The sequence below is a fragment of the Umbelopsis ramanniana genome (genome assembly GCF_025399195.1).
Source record: "Umbelopsis ramanniana AG unplaced genomic scaffold K450scaffold_29, whole genome shotgun sequence".
NCBI lineage: Eukaryota > Fungi > Mucoromycota > Umbelopsidomycetes > Umbelopsidales > Umbelopsidaceae > Umbelopsis > Umbelopsis ramanniana.
In genome coordinates this window covers 203,659-221,272 of record NW_026252115.1, presented here as the reverse complement: position 1 = coordinate 221,272, position 17,614 = coordinate 203,659, and the positions used below count along the sequence as shown (strand labels likewise).

Genomic DNA, 17,614 nt, shown 5'->3' with positions numbered 1-17,614 from the left:
GCGTACATAGTGCCTTCAAATTGTTGACCTTGAGAAGGTCGGAAAGAGTATGACCCTTTCTGTACTTGCGTTTTTTGATTGGATGGGATATGGGCCGGTTCTTGGTAGGTTGCCTTTATTATAAATGCAGTGTTAACTATCTACAATTTTCTTTGCTCTGGTATTTTTCAATTCTGCAGCCTGGATTTACGTTGAGATTAATGTAGCTGAGAGATTTGGCTGAATTATTACTGAGCAGTGGAAATACATCGTCGTTTCATGTTATCAATTCATTCACATGACATTATCCTCTAAGCCCTATTATTTGCGTCTATGGTAACGATAGGTTTCAGCACATAAAACTTGAAAGCTTGAACAACACCAGCAGGCCCACCAAACCAGCTTTTATTCATACTGTGACCAGTTGCCACCCCTGGCTTCAAGAACCGACGTATAGTCTGAAGCTATCACAGCTTGTTTGAGAAGTTCGCATGTGTTTTTGTGCGCAGTGTTGTATAAGATTATAGGTCACACTATGGCAGATAGTTTTTGCGTTCAAAGATGGCAGCAAAATATTCACGACCTTTGCTCAGCCTCAAATTGCCTACAGTAGAAAATAACACAACCACTTTGAAAAAAAAAAAAAGTTAAACTATGCATGTCTATAAATATGGACCTTTTCCATTACTACCAGTTTATAAAACATTTCCTGATAAAAGATGACTATTACCACCTCTCCAGGATGCAGCTGGGGTCCTTCTATTCAATCTCAAAATGCCTCATTCAACTGCATCGTATCAGGAACCATGACCTCTGCCGGATGCACTGCTACTCTGACCAACGAAAGCTTCCAAGCAGACTGCGATGAATACAATCAATGTCCTTTCACGGAAATCAACAATATTAAGCAGACTTTAACTTGTGATGGCTCAACGTGGAATATCACCACTGCAGTTGGCAGTCAGAAGGTGACAGGGACTGGAACATGCACTTGCCAGGCAGTTGATGCGACATCCAACTCTTCAACCTCAGCAACAGGATCTAGTACCCAGGCAACTGTGAGTGCCGGATCTTCAACCCCAAGTTCTGGATCTTCAACCCCAAGCTCTGGATCTTCTACTTTGGTGCGCACCTCCACGGCATTGCTTATGCTTTACGTAGTTGCTTTCAGCATCGTAGGAAACATGTGATGCAACCATTCTAGCTTTCGTCTCTTGAAGGAGTTCTGTCGCCTTTGCAAGCCATCTGCAATCGCACCTATGCATTGAAGTATCATTGACCGAATGCGGTTTTAACGCCTCCTATTGGTAATTTATACAAAAGTGGATAATAAAGAAAACGAAGGACTACGTCCATTATGCGAACTTTACTTGAATTTAGCTCTAGCGTTTCTAATTCTGAGATATGCGATTTCCTAGAGCTGCGTCTAGAAATTATAACAGATGTGGCTGAGTATACAGTCGACATCAAGCCCTTTTCAATTTATATTTTGGAGTACGGGAAGATCGGTTACACGTTCAATTTGAGAACTCGGGTAATAGGTCCGTTCCCGGAAGCGACCTGTCTAGATATACACAGCCCTGGTTATTATGTTTTTGCGGTTTACATCTGTCATGGGATAGTCACGGTAGCTGTGTAAGCTGGTCAGTCGAGCAAAGCAAGTGCCGGAGCATATGCCAATAATTAAATTGGCATATATAGATAGGATCTTCGCCATCGCATCCCCATGCGAGGCAGATAATTTGCCTTCTGTGGAGCATCTTAGTTTTGAAAGTAGTTTGGCTATAATTAGATAGGTACACAAAATTCCACTGCAGTAAACCTTAGGACCAGTTTGTTTCCATACATCACTTAATCCATGACTGGTTATGTGTACAAGAACAAACCCTAAATTTACAAGTTGCAGTTTTTTTGGGTCTCTATGATCTTCCGATCATTTACGTTGGGAGGTGGTGGCTAGTTATGCATGCGCCTGTTGTAGCTATTAAATTTTCTTCTTGTGAAGACAAACCATGGCTTTTTTGGAGGTTTTCTGCTATGCTCATACCCCATTATTTTGGGTAAACAGATTGTTGGGGAGCATGGTGTTACCTTCATGGTATGGCGAAGCCTGTCGGGTAAACCTACACCTGATTTTTGTAAGCTCTCAACTTGAAATGTTGTGGCTGAAAATCAACCTAGCACACTTATTTCGATATGACAAACTAAGAGCATGCACTGTCGATACAGCTATGAGGGCCGTACAGGCACGATGCTTTACTATAATCCTATATTTTTTATTGGAAGATATTCAAGTATAGATGATGCTGGGAGGGGATACCATGAGTGAGGCGCAGAAAGATCAACACTGCTAAAGCCACTGCACCTCTATCTTTGCTGTATCATGGAGCCTAACTCGATTTATGATGCCGCTTGGTGCAACTAATGGAACTCTCCAAATAAAGGCATATTAGCGGGTACTTCTGGCGTTTGTCCGTCAGATTCATACCTTTGCTGTGGCTCAGTAGTATAAATGGATTATTTAGCACTCATTGATGACCAAAGCTTCTTAAAATTTACTTTAATTTTTACAATATAAACAAATGAATACAACAGACAATCTTAGCTTGCACTCAAGAGATCTCGGTGCTAAATCATGACGCGGGCAGTTCACAGCTTTAACAAGCCATTGACGAGTAATTCGACTTGCATGGGCAGCTACATCGAAACTATGGAAATTGTTCAATAACAACTGTTGGTGAATCATGGAGAGCTAACTGTGACTCCACTGGTGTTGATTAAATTTTGACGGAGGAATGTCTGCCGCAATTACTTGCAATGGTCATGGAGCGAATAAACGGTTAAGGTGGGCGTGAGTGGTGGGAAAATATAATCATCTGAAAGAATATATGGGAACGTCCTTCGCCATAAGAAAATTTTTGAAGCCTTATGAAGTTATGATATGGAAAATTGCTCAACTAAAGATAAAGACGCAAGTAATTTGTTGAGGCTCTTCCTAGTATAACTTAGGAGTGTAGCAATTTAGTGAGTAACAATGAAAGATTGCTTCAACTACTATATTGTGTAAAACAAGGTAGGCTACATATACAAAGTAAACATGTCAAGTGTGGAATCATCCTCACAACTTTTCGATGCTGTAATGGATACCCAAATTATAGCATACAAACATACTTGGTAGTACACAAGCTCATCACTACACACATAAAAATTAGAAAGCCTATAATGACGTCCTTTTATTTTTTAATAAGTAATGCACTTTGGAAGCGGCCCAGCCATCCTTCCGTTCAACTAACTCTTATGAGCTAGTGCAGGGGATGTGAAGGTCGCTAGTGTCTACTCTGGTACAGATGTACTGAGAAGTACCATACTTTGCGGGCGATGTAACGTTAATATTAGAAGCCTCGATGTTTGAGCACATGCTTTCAACGGAGCAAATAATGGTGGCCACGACGGCCTTGCGAACACCGCTAGTAGTTCCATAAAAGTTGTTAAAGTTGATGTCAGTCAATTTCATCTTGCTGGGAGCTTGAACACACAAGCTGGCGTTGTTTTGACCGTAGCACTGGGTCAATTCAATAGCATAGTCAACAGAGTTCAGATAGAAGGTATCGAAAGTAATGTTCTTGACATAGCCTGCACCACCGCCTCCTTGGAGATCGGTTGACATAGCAGCCGCATTACCGGGCCAGACCTTGACTCGCGCACCATCGGAAGCGTAGTTCATAGAGATGTTGTACGAGTAAACGTTCTCGACAATGTCGTACTCAGCAGGGTATTGGCCAAGAGAACCAACGGAGATACCATGAGATCCATTGCAATACAAGTTGGAGACGTAAATGTTGGTGGAATTTGGCTTGAAGGAAACGCTAAAGAAGAGGAGTGCAAAATACGGAAAATTTTAGCTATTGACCCAAATCCATCCACTCGTACCAACACTTCCACCTTACCAGTCATCACCATTGTAGATAACAGAGTTAGTGATGGTAATACCATCACTGCGGTAGATATCCCATCCATCAGTATTCTTTGCAACATTACTTGAGACGGATTTTCCGGCAATATGAAGTCCATCATAGACGAAATCGGAAGAGTTAGCGATGAAGTTGAACCATTGAGGAGAGTTGATAAGTGAAAGATCCTTGGCAGATCCACCACGAGCACCGTAGATTACAAACAAGATGGGACGCAACACCAATGGGTTCTTGGCATACAGATCATACCATGGCTGACCGTTACCATCGATGACACCGCCACCATAAATGTTAGTGTTTTCACCACCAATGAGCCAGAAGGTAGAGGCATTCTGGTAAGTCAAGTAATAACTGTTGTTCTGCCAAAAGTCGGTATCGTTGGTGAAAGTGATGCGTCCAGCAAACTCGAGATCGACGTTTTTCAAGAAAGTCAAGTCCAAAGGTGATCCAATAGTGAAATTCTTTCCGGCGGGCAGAACGACCTTACCACCGTTGTTGCACTTGTGAGCCGCAGCAAGAATATTAGGGGCATCATCAGCTCCATGGCCCTTGGGAGTGAGAGTGCATGTCTTTCCATGACCACGGGTATAGGGTGGGCGTTGGGGGTAATGGTGCTTGTTTTTGGAGAGATGGCTGATGGCCGGAGCAGGGAGATTGGGAACATGACGAAGAGCGGAAGCAACCGACAAGGAAGCAACTGCGACCACGAGAGATGACCAAGCCTTGAAAAGCATGATTGTGATGAACTGAAGAACTACGAAATGTCACTGAATGCCCTTACTTATATTACATGAAGAATGTCGTACGAGAGTTAAATGTAATGAACAGTTGCGGGGAAGCGGAAGTTTTGTGGCAAGAGAAAATTTTCCGGGGTAGGCAGGCAAGTGTGGGGACAAGGAGAATAGAAGCATTAAAAATGCCCGGTAAAGAGGAAAGGACGAAGCTTAACCACGGTGCGAATCTACTCACCCACTCGAGGGAAAATCGATGAAGTCGGAACTGAGGAAATTTAAGTTGTGTAACCCATCGCCGCACTCTCGAGGCATGTTCCCACTGGAGATTAATCGGCTTCGCCCGTAAGGTAAGGCTTTAAATTTTGTGGAATAGGAAGAAAGCGCAGTAACAGGCATACAAGGAACACACTAATGAAGAAAAGAAAAAGAGAGTGCAAAAACCAAGACTGAAAAAATCAACTTCAGAAAAATGGAGTGTAATAAATACCGATCGACTGATTTATTGTTTGTTTATATGGAGAGCATGTCAATTTCATTAACTGAATTACTCTATACTACTTTATACTGTTGCGCCTTTTTCAAGCATTTCAGAAATTTGTCCAGCCATAAGCTTATGCACAGGATAAGTAATATGCCCAGAGTTGAACCAAAAGTACTCGTAGGGAGCTAAACATCCGTAAGCTGCATAATTGGTGTTGAAATCCGGGGCATCATAGCGGGGACAGAAAGAAGTGATGTTCTTGAACCCATAAGTGGACGCATCGTTCAAGATCGTCATCAAATAGGCATAGGTATCAAAGTAAAAGACGTTTGAATCGGTATGGTTCGCAGCGAACGCAGATGTGTAATTGGCCAAGATTGAATTATAAGTAGCAACGTTCGCTGCCAATGCCGCTTTTCCGCCTGAACCAGGTGCATGATCAACAGGAGGTACATTGAGAACTAGGAAAGATTTGATTCCAGCAGAGTGGAGGCGCTCCTATAGTTCATGTGTGAGACACTTTAATGGGACATCTTCATTACATTCACAAAGACTTACCAGACCATCAAATACCGATGAAATCAACCCATCGAAAAACGCGGGGAAGGAAACGTTTGTCCACTTTGAGGTATCGCTAACATCATTGATACCAATGAAGGAAGCAGCAAGAGTGTTGGAGGACTTGTAGTGAATTTTGGGTTGAACGTAAGTAAACCATTGGTCAATTTGAGTGACATAGTCAATGGAGAAGTTGTGATGAAGAGCAATCCTGTTACGAAATGACTTAGTGAAATCGCTCCCAAGCACAATAGAGAGCTGTTTAGAAGTTTCCACTTACTTGGTGGGATCGATATCCGCACCGGCAAAGGCAATGTTGTAAAGAGAGTGTTTGCACTTGGATGGAAGACCAGAATAGCAGCCAGTAACATCCTCGATCCAGTTTGGTCCACCAGCCGAAGTCTTTCAATGTCCAGTGAATTAGTTGCTTACCATACAGCCACAGGTATTTTAGGTCAAGGTACTCACCGCATTCAAGATAATGGGATCTTCACCCACTATAACATTTCCATGCTTATCAAGATGCTGAAACGTATTCCACGAATAGTTGGTAAAGCCTAATTCTCCTTGAGTATAGGTGTAGGAGTCACCAAATGCGAAGACTACTTCGTTTTTCTTCCAGTCAAACTTTTCAGGTCTACCAACTGGCTTTGCCAATGCATGACCAGCGAGGAGAAGGAATGGTACAAGCCTAAACAGTTGTTGTTTATGCATTAAAGAGGATGAAGAACTTGTGAATGAAAAAAATATGCTTTACCTTAGACTAATAAGTAGTAATTCATTTGTCATTGGGCATGCTAGGTGGTGCGACCAGGAAGTCGGAAAATTGTGGGGTGAAATTTCTCCAGGTTTACCCCGGAGTAGTAAAGCCACTGAAGTAACCATCGCTAGTAATTTGAGTAACGGTCGTACCGGGTCAATAAAGCCTTGCTAATATCCGTTTTTGCGAGAGTACATAATCACTTTTGCAAACATAAATACGCTCGTCTATAATCTTACCATTGCCGCATTTACACCATGAAGCTATTGGCCACTTGCGTTGCTCTATTCCTTGGTTTCCAGGCTGTTGCTGCCAAGCCTCCTGCAAGTCACCACCATTCAGGAGGCTTCTCGTATCAGTACGAGACCTGTCAAGCTATTAAATCCGTTCACCAAAATCCGCTCGAGGGATGTCCTGGAGGCACTGTGTATGTATCTGGTACTGATAAGAAGGCCAAGTTTCGATCAGTCCAGGCTGCCATTGATTCTGTTGCCCACAAGAAGGAAGCCACCATTCTCATTGGAAGTGGTGTATACCACGAAGTGATCAACGTCACAAGCCATGGATCTTTAACGTTGCTAGGACAAACTTCGCAGCCAGGTAATTGGTCCGCCAACTTGGTCACTATCTGGAACTCATCTGCTATTCCAATGCTCCCTGTTGGAGCCGATGACGCCGACACCGTAACATTTACTGTTGCACCAAACCGTGCCGCTGCATTGATCGGCGCCGGATTCTACGGAGCTCCGATTGTGAATGACACTTGGGGATCTCCAGACTTCAAGGCCTACAACCTGAACATTGAGAACAGATATGCCAATTACTCTGCTGGTCAGGCCCTTGCTCTTGGCGTTAGTTATGCCAATGCCAGTTTCGTAAGTTGTAATTGAAAATGGTGAGAAATAGCGAGAGAAGGAGAACACTGACGTTACTTTTGGGGTCCTTAGTACGGTTGTGCTTTCCGTTCTTATCAGGATACCATCTATGCTGGACGATTTGCTTCAGTATATTTTGAAGGATGCGAGGTTGCTGGACAAACCGACTTCCTGTTTGGTTTTGGTACTCTGTAAGTCATTTATCATGCTACCCGTGTTATTCCTGTACCGTGTCTTGTGCTGACTGATCCCGAACGTAGATACATTGAGAACTCTACCATCGCTTCCCGTGGAGCGGGTGGCGGTATTACTGCCTGGAAGGGTACCCCTGATGGATATGCTGGTGTTTACAACAACACTTATGGCCTGTATGTGCACAACAGTCAACTTGTCAAGGTAAGGGAGTACGGTGTAAAAAAAAAATGAGTTGTATGTCGACACTAAAACGCATGTTTTTGATAAGTCGCCTGATGCAAACGCTACTCTAAATATTGTTGGCAAGTGTGCTTTGGGCCGACCTTGGAACAATATGGTAAGTGAGGAGAGTGTGTGTTGAGCTGAATCGCACCGATACTTATTATTTTTATTGATCCACATTAGAGCCGAACTGTTTTTGAGGGCTGTTACATGGGAGACCATATCCAGCCAAACGGCTTCATCCCTTGGCTTCCTACAACCTTAAATATGTCGACTGTGTATTACGTAAGTTATCTGTATCAATGCTATGAATATACAGCGGACGTTGGCTAATATAGGCGCTTGTACGTAGGCTGAATTTGGAAGCTATGGCCCAGGCTACAACGCCAGTTTGCGTGAGTCGTCCGAGCATCTTGGAACCACCGCTGAAGGCGAATCGCTATGGAACCTTTCCACTGTTTTCAAAGGCATTCCAAAGTGGATTGACCGCACCTGGAGATCAGCTGTGTAAAGGCGACTGAGATAGCATAATTTAACTTTATAAAAATCAGCATTATAAATTGACGTGCCGCATGAAATATGGAACTCCTGCCAAACGTTTCTTTCCCTTTTTTTTTTTTGTCAAACCCATCATGCCCATCCGCATGCCAGCATTCAAGATGCGGATGCGCGTTCTCGTCGTTTTGGTGATCCTTTTGGTGTTGATGGCTATATTGGGTTTTGCTCCAATATCGCTAGACCACATTAACGACAAGCTCCTTCATTCGACATGCTTTGGCATCTTCTCATTCACTATATACTGGGTCTGGAACTTGGACTACAAGAAGAATCTCGGCTTATCAGCGGTTGCTATGCTCATAATGTCGTTCGGCAGTGAATTCATACAAGGCTTATTACCGGTAATTTTAGTCTACACCTCCGCCCCTAGCTTGGACTCGCCCTAACGTGATTTTAATTACAGTATCGAACGTTCGACGGGTATGATATTGTAGCCAATTTGGTGGGCTCATGTATCGGTATTCTGCTAGCTTGTGGATCCGATTATGCATGGACGTCATGGCAGGAAAGGAAGCGGCGGAGAGGCGGTCTGCACGAAGCAGAATATCAGCGAGCGCTCATGGATGAGAACGATCTCACCGACGACGAGGATCGTCGTTTTGATTCTTTGGAAATGGTCTAGATATGCTATTCCTTGTTTTATCCTTCGGGCCTTTATAAAGGGCAATAGATGTGCATGGGATGCATGTGCTTGTTTATATGATGTTTCATTTACTCTGTACATAGTTTGTATTTTCTCTAGAATCAATGCGCTTTCGCGAGAAGTAATAATAAGGAGGGGAAGCTCGAGTTAAAATATCACAAATTTAAGTGACAACCTAGATTAAAAGGAATGTATGTGGATGGGCTTAAAAGACAATATGAGCGGCAACAATTCGAGCCAGTTCCTAGGAAGGAAGTACATAGAATTAGCATGGAGGTGCGCGTACTGCTTCACAAATTGAATTCAAATGTTTTACCTGCTCCATATCTTTGGCCTCGACGACAGGACCGTTCTTGGCATAGGCGGATGCTAGACAGCTAGATGTACTTTCTTGAGGAACATGAGAGCTGTCTAGGTTGATGGAAGTTTCGCCTATAGATAGACTTTCAACGTCTTCCATAGCCGCCATGGTATCACCGCCTGATAAGCACTTGGATTTTGGACGGTTCCAAGGATGAAATTGATAACCACCATCATCATCCCATTTGGAGCTCTCCTTGTTCTCCAAGAACCCAATGCCATTTGTGATCAAGTATGAAAGGTCGCCAAGCTCAGGTGTATGCACTTGCTCGCCTTTGGCGCTTGGTGATGGTGCTATATGACTAACGGGTGGCTCAGTTGGAGCAGAAGCTGCAGGTGATGGATTAGCTTTTGTGCTTCTGGGTGTAACATGTATGGATTTAAACTCCTTTTTCATCGGAGCAGCTGTACCATTATACTTGTCTGGGTAGATCGAATCAGACGCAGATGCCTTCGCAGGAACGATTTCTTCAACAGTAGCGCTGTTATTATCAGTAGACGGAAGGTTGTTTAACCATTTCGCATAGGTAGCGTAACTGTTACAGTCATCATCAGCTGATTTGCTTGGTTTACAAACTTTGACGTCCCCGACCTTGGCCTTGTCCTCCATCGTTGCCGGTGGCTCGCATAGCTTGGCAGTTGCACTTGAAGCGGTACTTAGTTTGGGTCTGCTGGCCTTTTCAGAATTAGGTGATATATCTTGGTAGCTAGTTGACTGGAAAAAGACACGTTCATTTGATCCATCGACCATTTGTGTCGATCGGAGCGGTCTCGCGTGGCTACCACTTTGGTTGAATCTATTCTCTTCAGTGTCTTGTAGCTGACTAGTTGCGTTTCCATGAGCTGCATCATGTCTTTTGGATTTACCAGTCCAGGGTACAATTTTTCGGAAAGACAAGGTAAAGGTTTTATCTCTTCTCTCCACTGTGGTGTGGTCAGACACTCCCAAAGCTTGTGCAGAGGCACTCTTTGAAGCGTCTTCGGACACGATGGATGACGACGATGTCAAGGAAGCTAATGATATTTGCCGTGAGCGATCGGTTGAGAAATCTAGTGGGCTTGTGGGCGTGGTAGATGCGCTTCGAACAGATTTATAGGGATGCTCTCCTGACAATAGTGAGGCAAGGCTGGATTTTCGGCTCTCTGACATGTCACTGATCAAATGGCTGGAGTTGCTGTACTTTTTATCAACCGTGTTTCGTTGAGCATCTTCCGGTAACGGCGGTTTTTCAGATGACTTTGGTGATGATTTTGGTGACGACTTGGGCGATTCCTGCATATCGTACATGCTAGTGTTGCTCTCCTTAGGAGAATCCACCAGCATATCGAGAATGCTCGGTCTTCTTTGTCGCTCCAAACCCGGTGAAAGAAGGAGATTACTATCAGAGTTGCTACTATTACCAGTACGAATGCGAAGAGAAGAGTGCCGCTTGGAGAATGTACTGGATTTGACCGGCTCCGTCACCTTACGCAGGATGAACGCCAAATGGCCCTGTTGTCTACTAGTCAATCTATGACTTTCGATGATGGCATGCATGTTATCGCGATAATTAAGCTCCACCTCTATTCATTTCCCTTAAAGTTAAAATTTCACAAAAATAGCGCGCATGACGGATAGAAGTATTCCAGACACTGACCTGAACCTTGACTTTGTACCAACAAACGATATCTCACCAAGTCTTCGGGAATATAACCGTTCTCTTGTGGACCATCAGGCACACCATTCGTAATATGAAACTTGTCCAAAGCAAGATATACGACCTCGCTGACCAGATCATTCATGTTGACACAAATGATCTTGTCGACTCGATTAGCATCCTCTGTCATGGTAGCCTGATATTTTTTCTTTCGATTTGTGAGCGAGAACCCTGTAGTCGGTTTGGCAGGTGGTGTATGGGGTTCGACATTTTCGAGGAAAAGCGAGATTTTAATATACATTTGTTCGATTCTCTCACTATTTCTCTTGGTGCGTCGATGAAGATAGAATCGAATAACTGAGTCCTCTCCGAAATGACCATTGCCATTTGGGCATTTATCCTTGTCCATAACACCAAGTCTGGTGACATGGACCTGAGTATTAGACAGTCTCTTAATGTGCTCTACTGATGGCATAGGGGTCGTTAAATGAGCTGTGAGAGTTTGGTAGATGGAAAGTGGTTTATCTTCTGGATCCAATGTCGATTCATCTACATAGAAGCGTTAGCAGAAGTTTAGTATAGGATTGATTAAAGCTTGATTTAAGCAGTGGATGTTGGCAATTTTTCCAAAAAAAAAAAAAAAAAACTCACGGCCATCGATTCCTTTCACTGTCGCGTAATATTCAGTCTGATTAGCAGCACCGGATTCGAGCTCTTCAATATGAAATTTAACCATTGCTTGTTTGACTAGCTCCTGTGCCGTGGTATTCTGATTCACCATGACGGTTTTGAATCCTGTGCCCTGCCTTATATTACCAGCAAATATTCGAAGAACATTCAATTGTTGGCTGTAAGACTGAATGCTGTCTTTGCTGCGGCTGCGCGTCATAGCGTCCCTTTTGACCGATTTACTTGTCGCTGGTTCGACTTCTGTAATTTCAAGAGAGGAGCGAACTACCTTTGGATCCACCAGTCGTGCAGCCGGTATAGGTCGAACTAAAGCTTGGCGGGGGGTTATGGTATGATCGAACGAGGCTCTAGAGCTCTGATGTTGCGCCACAAGTGCCATCTCTTCTTCATCAGACGATGTGTCGCTGTCTGTCTCCGTGCTTTCAATAACAGATATGTTGTGGCTTTCATTAATGGCTTGATGGATCTCGTTCCTCTGCTTCTCCTCTAACTTCCTATCCTTGATGCGTTCATGTAATAAATTTCGTACTTTTTCCGGCTGATACTCCAACTGTTCCTCGTAATTATTCATATCATCATAAGCTTGATAATCTTCTTGATAATCTTCTTCATACTCCTCTTCTTCATAGTACCGATGGCTTTCATCCATATCCTCCCACTGATATTCATCATCATCGCCATCGTATTCTTCATCTTCTTCAGTTTCTGGTTCAAATTCGACTATACAAGGAGGGCCGAATTCAACAAATAAGTTCTTTGACTGCTTTCGAGACAAGATTGACATGGCAGAGCTTTTGTGTTGCAATTCAAAATCCTCTTCAATAGGCGTGGTTATATCAACATTTCTGTGCTTGTTTAATCTTGCTAGTCTCTCGTAAGGTGTCTACATGAAAAGATAAGAAACAAAGCGGTGATCTGTGATGAAAGTCGTGGGGGTAGGCCCTACCTCAATGTTCTCGGCAGGAATATAGCCTATTTCTCCGCTGTGAAGGACCTCAACTAGCCACCAATATGTATTTTCATCTTCCATTAGCAGTAGAGCGTCGCCTTTGTTTGCTGTAGCCTGACCTTCGACTGTGGCAACAAAAGCATGCAAAGCATAGACTGAATCAAAGTCAATGTTTTCATCGGGGATACTTGGAGAAGAGGTCATAGAGGAGGCATGGTCTAACATGATATCGTCTTCTTCATATTCATATTGATCATTACATGCTGATTGTGGGTGGTATAACTGATCTTCTTCGTTGTCGCTGTCTTCGCTAGCTTGCCATGGAGGGATATCCTTTAGCTGAGTCTTGATCATCAAAGAAGGCGTTGGCATCGCTTTTTTGTTCAGAAAGGAGAGGACGCAAGATGAAAAGCGAAGAGAAAGAAAAAAGGCTGGGGAAAGGAAAGGTTAAGCGATAGGTGAGCAGGAAGCGTGAAACATTTTGGTAAGAAGGGAGGACAAGGACTCAGGGGCGTTATAGAAGGGGACACTGACAAAAGGCCTTTGGAAGGTGTGAATTTTCACATCTGAACACCCCTTCTTTTTTTTTTTTTTTATAACTGGTATATTCAACTGTGTGTTAAGCACTCCTCCCGACCAGGTCGATCGACCCTCCTTAGAGGACAGGAATTTTCAAATGCCTGACACGCTCGAAAAAGGAGTCAATATGTGATTCCATGGCGTGTAGGAGCCCATTAACTGGGCGACGTATCCGTAGAGGAGGAGATGCATAGCACACATTGCAACGACAGAACTTTGGATAACGCTCCATTTTTCCGTTGAGTCGAATGTAAAATTGGTCTATTCATATTTTTTAGTTCCATTTTGCTCTGACTAGCCGCAATTGCAGTTGTGACAACAAAACTTGGATGATGACCTCCAATATCATGGCGACATAAAGAGCGTAAATGTAACTTTGTATTTTATTTTTCATGGTGCTTTTGATCTATACCTTGGTCAGTTAAGGTGATTTTGATACAGTTGAGAATGCTCGTTAGAAAAGCATCATTGGGTGATAAGTTGGGTAAGAGCCGCTCGCACATCGTTGTTGTTGTCAAGCAGGGCCTTTTCTGCGACGAGCTTAGGAACGTTCAATTCAGCAACGATAAGATCGGTGTTTTCTTTACTAATGTTGCTTCTATCGATCTGTTGCTTTCGGCTGTCAGGGGAAAGAGTTGATAAGTACAATTGAGAATTTGCTGCTTGCGTATCATTTAATTAAAGTAATCAAATTCGGGTATACATACGCAATAGCGACCTTGTGGGCTATGGCTTCTTCCTGCAGCGTCTTGAGAGCCTAGTAATAAACAAGTAAAAGGGACAATTGCAAACAGTCAATATGCCGTGATTGAATCAAAGAGAAGACGGCGCATAGTCTCTGGCTCGTACCTTTTGGATCTTATCGGCATCCACACTTCGTTCTGCTTGCTCCTCAAAGTACCGGGTAACATTTCGCATGTCCTTGACGGCTTCACCCTTGGCACCCTTTTCCACTGGCTCGTCTTCAGCCTCATCATCGGCATCCTGCTTGTTTGCAACAGGCTTTTCTGCTTTTACGTTCTTCTTTCCATTTTGCGAAGCTTCTGGTTGTGATGCTGACGTTGATTTAGCTGCCATGGTGGTTAAGAATGCAAAGAGATTGGGAGATCGATTTTTTTCCGCTTGAACCAAGTGACTGCTTAGTTGCTGGTACAATAATAAGAACGTTCTAACAAGCTTCTCTGAAGCAGTGCTAAAAGCTTATCATAGTTACATCGTTTTATTCATCTTAATAGCACGCCGTCTATTGTAGCATATTCAACGCTTTAAAATTTTATTCCTTCGATCCGCTACCTTCTTCAAACTTGGGTTTTTTGGTCTCTAAATTGGGTGATCCACTACCTGATTCCCTGCGCTTCAAACTATCGTGAAGAAAATGTACCAGGGCACATGCGATTATTTAATTACACTCTCTCTATTGTCGCCAAAATTCCTCTCTTATTCAAGCTGACCTTGTTTCTGCAAATATCATGTCTGGCGTCAAGCGGAACGAGACACAGTACATGTCCTTGTTAGGTGCTACCTTGCGAACCCAATGTACAAAAGTTGATGCTGCATCCACTGGCTCTCCAGTAGCATGTTGAATGCGCTGATAGCTTATTAGTCAACGCTATTCACTGCTGATGATTTCATTGTCGCATCGCAAATAACTTACCTCCATAATGTCAATATTAGGGGTTGGACTTTTAGAAAAGCAATGACAGTGTACCATAGGTAGTTTGGGGGATCCTGACTGTTCATAGATGGATTTCTTAGATCTATAAGCGCCACGGAAGGCATCTGTGAAAAGTGAAAATATGGTGAACATCCAAAGATTGTCAAACTGAGCCCGAATATAACTCTAATTTACCTAAGAATTCAATAGCAGTGGCAGGGAGGTTCATAACAAAATGATCAAACGTCTTCCATTTGTTGCCAGCATTCATGGCCAGATCGAGGTCGGCAATAGCTTTATGTATAAACTCTCTTCCGTCCAAGTTGTATGCATGGAGGTTGTCCTTGATCTGCCAATCCAAGTCAAAAGGCCAGATCATTACACTTTCTCAATCACATTGAATGAGCTTACCTTGTTCAGCTTTATGTTCTCCATCATCCACTTGTATGAGACTGGATTCAAATCATTTGCATACACATTGCATCCCTTCTTTGCGGCAGGCAAAGCGAACGGACCGACACCAGCGAAGACGTCACCTATGATCTCCAGAGTTAGCCATAACTCCAATTTGGCATCATCTTTTTTCAAATACTCACAAACATATTCATTCTTTGCAAATTGCTGGATCAATCTATCGTGCTCGGTATGTAATCGGCTGTTCCAGTAAACTTGTGAGAAATCAAAGCGGAAACGGCAGCCGCTTTCTTTAACCTCTGCAATCATATTGTTTTCACCAGCCAAGATCTCCATCTTGAAGAATCGGAATGTGGTATCGATGGCATCCAATTTGTTGACAACGGTTTTGATGGTCTTATTTTTCTGTAAATCGACGATAGTCACCATCAGCTCATATTTCTCGTTATGCACCTAAGTTCATTAGTAGCATCTACACTTACATCCAAAATGACCTGGCCAATAATACTTTTCCACGGCAAGTACTCTTCCCTTAAGTTCATGTGTGCTAAGATAGAAAGAGACCAGTGGTGTTAACATTGACATGTCCAACTCTGTCATCGGTATGCGGGAGGAAAGCATACCAATATGACCGACTGCCGTAAATGCAGAGGGCACTTCAGTCAATTCGTCGGGTAATATAGCTCTAAGCACCTCCTCTACGTACACAAATGTGTATTACTATATTGGTTAATCGATGTATCGACCTCGGTCGCCATGACATATGCAAAAATTACCAGAAGTCCAATAATCGTATTGCAGATCTATAGTATGCTCTGCAATTCCCAATCCTTCTGACTCTATTATCTTTTTTCCTTCATCGGATACTTCTTTCAATTCTTCAAAAAGTGTAATATGGCGCGTCAGGATGAAACGATCGTCTCCGTCATGGCATCAAAAGTGTTGTTACCTGGGCTTGTGACATCTGACCGCAGTAATACTAGCCTCGTTTCCTTTGATTCTCCATCATCCACTACATTCCTGAGCTTAGGCTGATTGAATAGATCACTTTTTTGCGCAAAAGGCACTGGTTTTAGTGAGTGTCGTTCGGTGTGCAAGGGTTTGTTTCAACTACCGACCTGCGAATCTGTTTTTGGAACGCCATGACCTTAGCAGATGGAATTCGGACAGCATAAACTTTGATGGTTCTCTTGAATGCTTCTCGATTGAGCTGTGTCATGGCCTTTTGGGCCGGTGGCGGGAATGGCATGGTGCAGGATATCAAGCTTCATAACGTTGACTGACATGAACCGAAATTTTGTGGACGAAATGGCAGTCTCGCGCTAAGCCACTGGCATTTCCCTGTGCTGTCGCTTTGCGGATACCAACTCTCCAAGGTATCGTGGAACACATTGGATAAAGACAAAAACGAAACGCTTTGGTATTTCGTGAGCCACATGATAACAACATTAACCCATATACAATTCGTTGCCTCCAGCCTTCTTTCTGGCAAAGAGTGTCACACATATGTATTCCCGCAGCGACATCTTGGTCGAAATTGGCCGGTTTGACCTTGAACGGCCACCTTCAATTTACAATACAAAGAAAAGAAATATGTACATGAAAGCGTTGGTATAGACATTACCCAGAATAGGTGAGCCAATCGAACGTGTAAAGAATAGAGTTGGCTGACCGGCGTTTATCCGATTGTAGTTGTCGCCGGTATATTCGATGACCGATAAAGCTGGGAAAACAGGGAACATGTCACGTACCCCACACTTTGCCGAAACACAAAGGGAAACACTCAGTATCACTATCGGGTACATCGCTTTACGCAGTCAGGGTTGAAATGGAATGGGGCACAGCTGATAGAGTTTTGATTGTATGCTTGATAATACAAGCAATGGGGGTTTCCCAGTGGAAGCAGCAGGGTACATGGCGTGACTATGTACCACATGTAGTTGCTATACAATATGGAGGGAGCGCATGGCCATTGGATGTCACTAGAGCTAAGCCGCGGATAGTAGTGGTATTAGGATGCAGTAGTGGACCTGAGGCACGTTGTCCCCAGCGTGACTCTTCCTTAAAATTGACTACCCCAGTCGGCTTTTCCACATACTCAGATGCAAAACACCGGTTTTATTAGCTTTGACCTCCTTCACTTTACATGCGTAGACAAATTTCAATAACAGATTATCAAGTCCTTCTTCGTCGGATTGGTGTGAACAGACGGGGATTATGTGTGAAACCCAAAAAGCTGGGCGGGAAAATTCCCCGTTTGTGCTCATATGCGGAGTGTGGATGAACTCTATAAGACCGTTGCCACGCGAACATCAGACTATAAAACCAGCCAGGCTTTTGTCTTTACATCTATTT

The 17,614-nt window shown here is 43.3% G+C and overlaps 8 protein-coding genes across 8 annotated transcripts; 3 read left to right on the top strand and 5 right to left on the bottom strand.

Annotated features, from left to right (window-relative positions):
* Nucleotides 1-698: 698 nt before the first annotated feature.
* On the top strand, nt 699-1,169 carry K450DRAFT_300331 (uncharacterized protein; the record flags this gene model as incomplete). The annotated part of the gene is made up of 1 exon (XM_051593719.1): nt 699-1,169. The coding sequence occupies one exon, from the start codon at nt 699-701 to the stop codon at nt 1,167-1,169; it is 471 nt and encodes a 156-aa protein (XP_051444479.1).
* A 2,105-nt stretch (nt 1,170-3,274) lies between these two features.
* Nucleotides 3,275-4,684, bottom strand: K450DRAFT_288174 (uncharacterized protein; the record flags this gene model as incomplete). Its single annotated transcript, XM_051593538.1, has 3 exons — nt 3,275-3,845; nt 3,927-4,564; nt 4,613-4,684. 3 exons carry the CDS (start codon nt 4,682-4,684, stop codon nt 3,275-3,277), a joined length of 1,281 nt encoding a protein of 426 aa, XP_051444478.1.
* A 559-nt stretch (nt 4,685-5,243) lies between these two features.
* Nucleotides 5,244-6,512, bottom strand: K450DRAFT_272012 (uncharacterized protein; the record flags this gene model as incomplete). Its single annotated transcript, XM_051593034.1, has 5 exons — nt 5,244-5,663; nt 5,724-5,934; nt 6,004-6,125; nt 6,192-6,414; nt 6,481-6,512. The coding sequence occupies 5 exons, from the start codon at nt 6,510-6,512 to the stop codon at nt 5,244-5,246; spliced, it is 1,008 nt and encodes a 335-aa protein (XP_051444477.1).
* A 228-nt stretch (nt 6,513-6,740) lies between these two features.
* Nucleotides 6,741-8,286, top strand: K450DRAFT_280868 (uncharacterized protein; the record flags this gene model as incomplete). The annotated part of the gene is made up of 6 exons (XM_051593374.1): nt 6,741-7,358; nt 7,431-7,549; nt 7,619-7,754; nt 7,822-7,890; nt 7,959-8,060; nt 8,128-8,286. 6 exons carry the CDS (start codon nt 6,741-6,743, stop codon nt 8,284-8,286), a joined length of 1,203 nt encoding a protein of 400 aa, XP_051444476.1.
* Nucleotides 8,287-8,373: 87 nt separating this feature from the next.
* Nucleotides 8,374-9,222, top strand: K450DRAFT_242315 (uncharacterized protein). The gene is made up of 2 exons (XM_051589229.1): nt 8,374-8,674; nt 8,737-9,222. Exons 1-2 carry the CDS (start codon nt 8,408-8,410, stop codon nt 8,953-8,955), a joined length of 486 nt encoding a protein of 161 aa, XP_051444475.1. The 5' UTR covers nt 8,374-8,407; the 3' UTR covers nt 8,956-9,222.
* Nucleotides 9,223-12,489: 3,267 nt separating this feature from the next.
* On the bottom strand, nt 12,490-12,966 carry K450DRAFT_175010 (uncharacterized protein; the record flags this gene model as incomplete). The annotated part of the gene is made up of 2 exons (XM_051584213.1): nt 12,490-12,546; nt 12,610-12,966. Coding segments are annotated over 2 exons (414 nt in total), but the record flags the coding sequence as incomplete, so codon positions are not given.
* A 573-nt stretch (nt 12,967-13,539) lies between these two features.
* On the bottom strand, nt 13,540-14,304 carry K450DRAFT_61163 (uncharacterized protein). Its single transcript, XM_051593829.1, has 3 exons — nt 14,041-14,304; nt 13,899-13,948; nt 13,540-13,810 (listed from the first exon to the last, which is right to left on the bottom strand). Exons 1-3 carry the CDS (start codon nt 14,266-14,268, stop codon nt 13,657-13,659), a joined length of 432 nt encoding a protein of 143 aa, XP_051444473.1. The 5' UTR covers nt 14,269-14,304; the 3' UTR covers nt 13,540-13,656.
* A 5-nt stretch (nt 14,305-14,309) lies between these two features.
* On the bottom strand, nt 14,310-16,516 carry K450DRAFT_242307 (uncharacterized protein). Its single transcript, XM_051589228.1, has 10 exons — nt 16,378-16,516; nt 16,209-16,306; nt 16,036-16,137; nt 15,883-15,957; nt 15,742-15,806; nt 15,442-15,664; nt 15,257-15,381; nt 15,041-15,194; nt 14,846-14,970; nt 14,310-14,779 (listed from the first exon to the last, which is right to left on the bottom strand). Exons 1-10 carry the CDS (start codon nt 16,506-16,508, stop codon nt 14,633-14,635), a joined length of 1,245 nt encoding a protein of 414 aa, XP_051444472.1. The 5' UTR covers nt 16,509-16,516; the 3' UTR covers nt 14,310-14,632.
* Nucleotides 16,517-17,614: the final 1,098 nt, after the last annotated feature.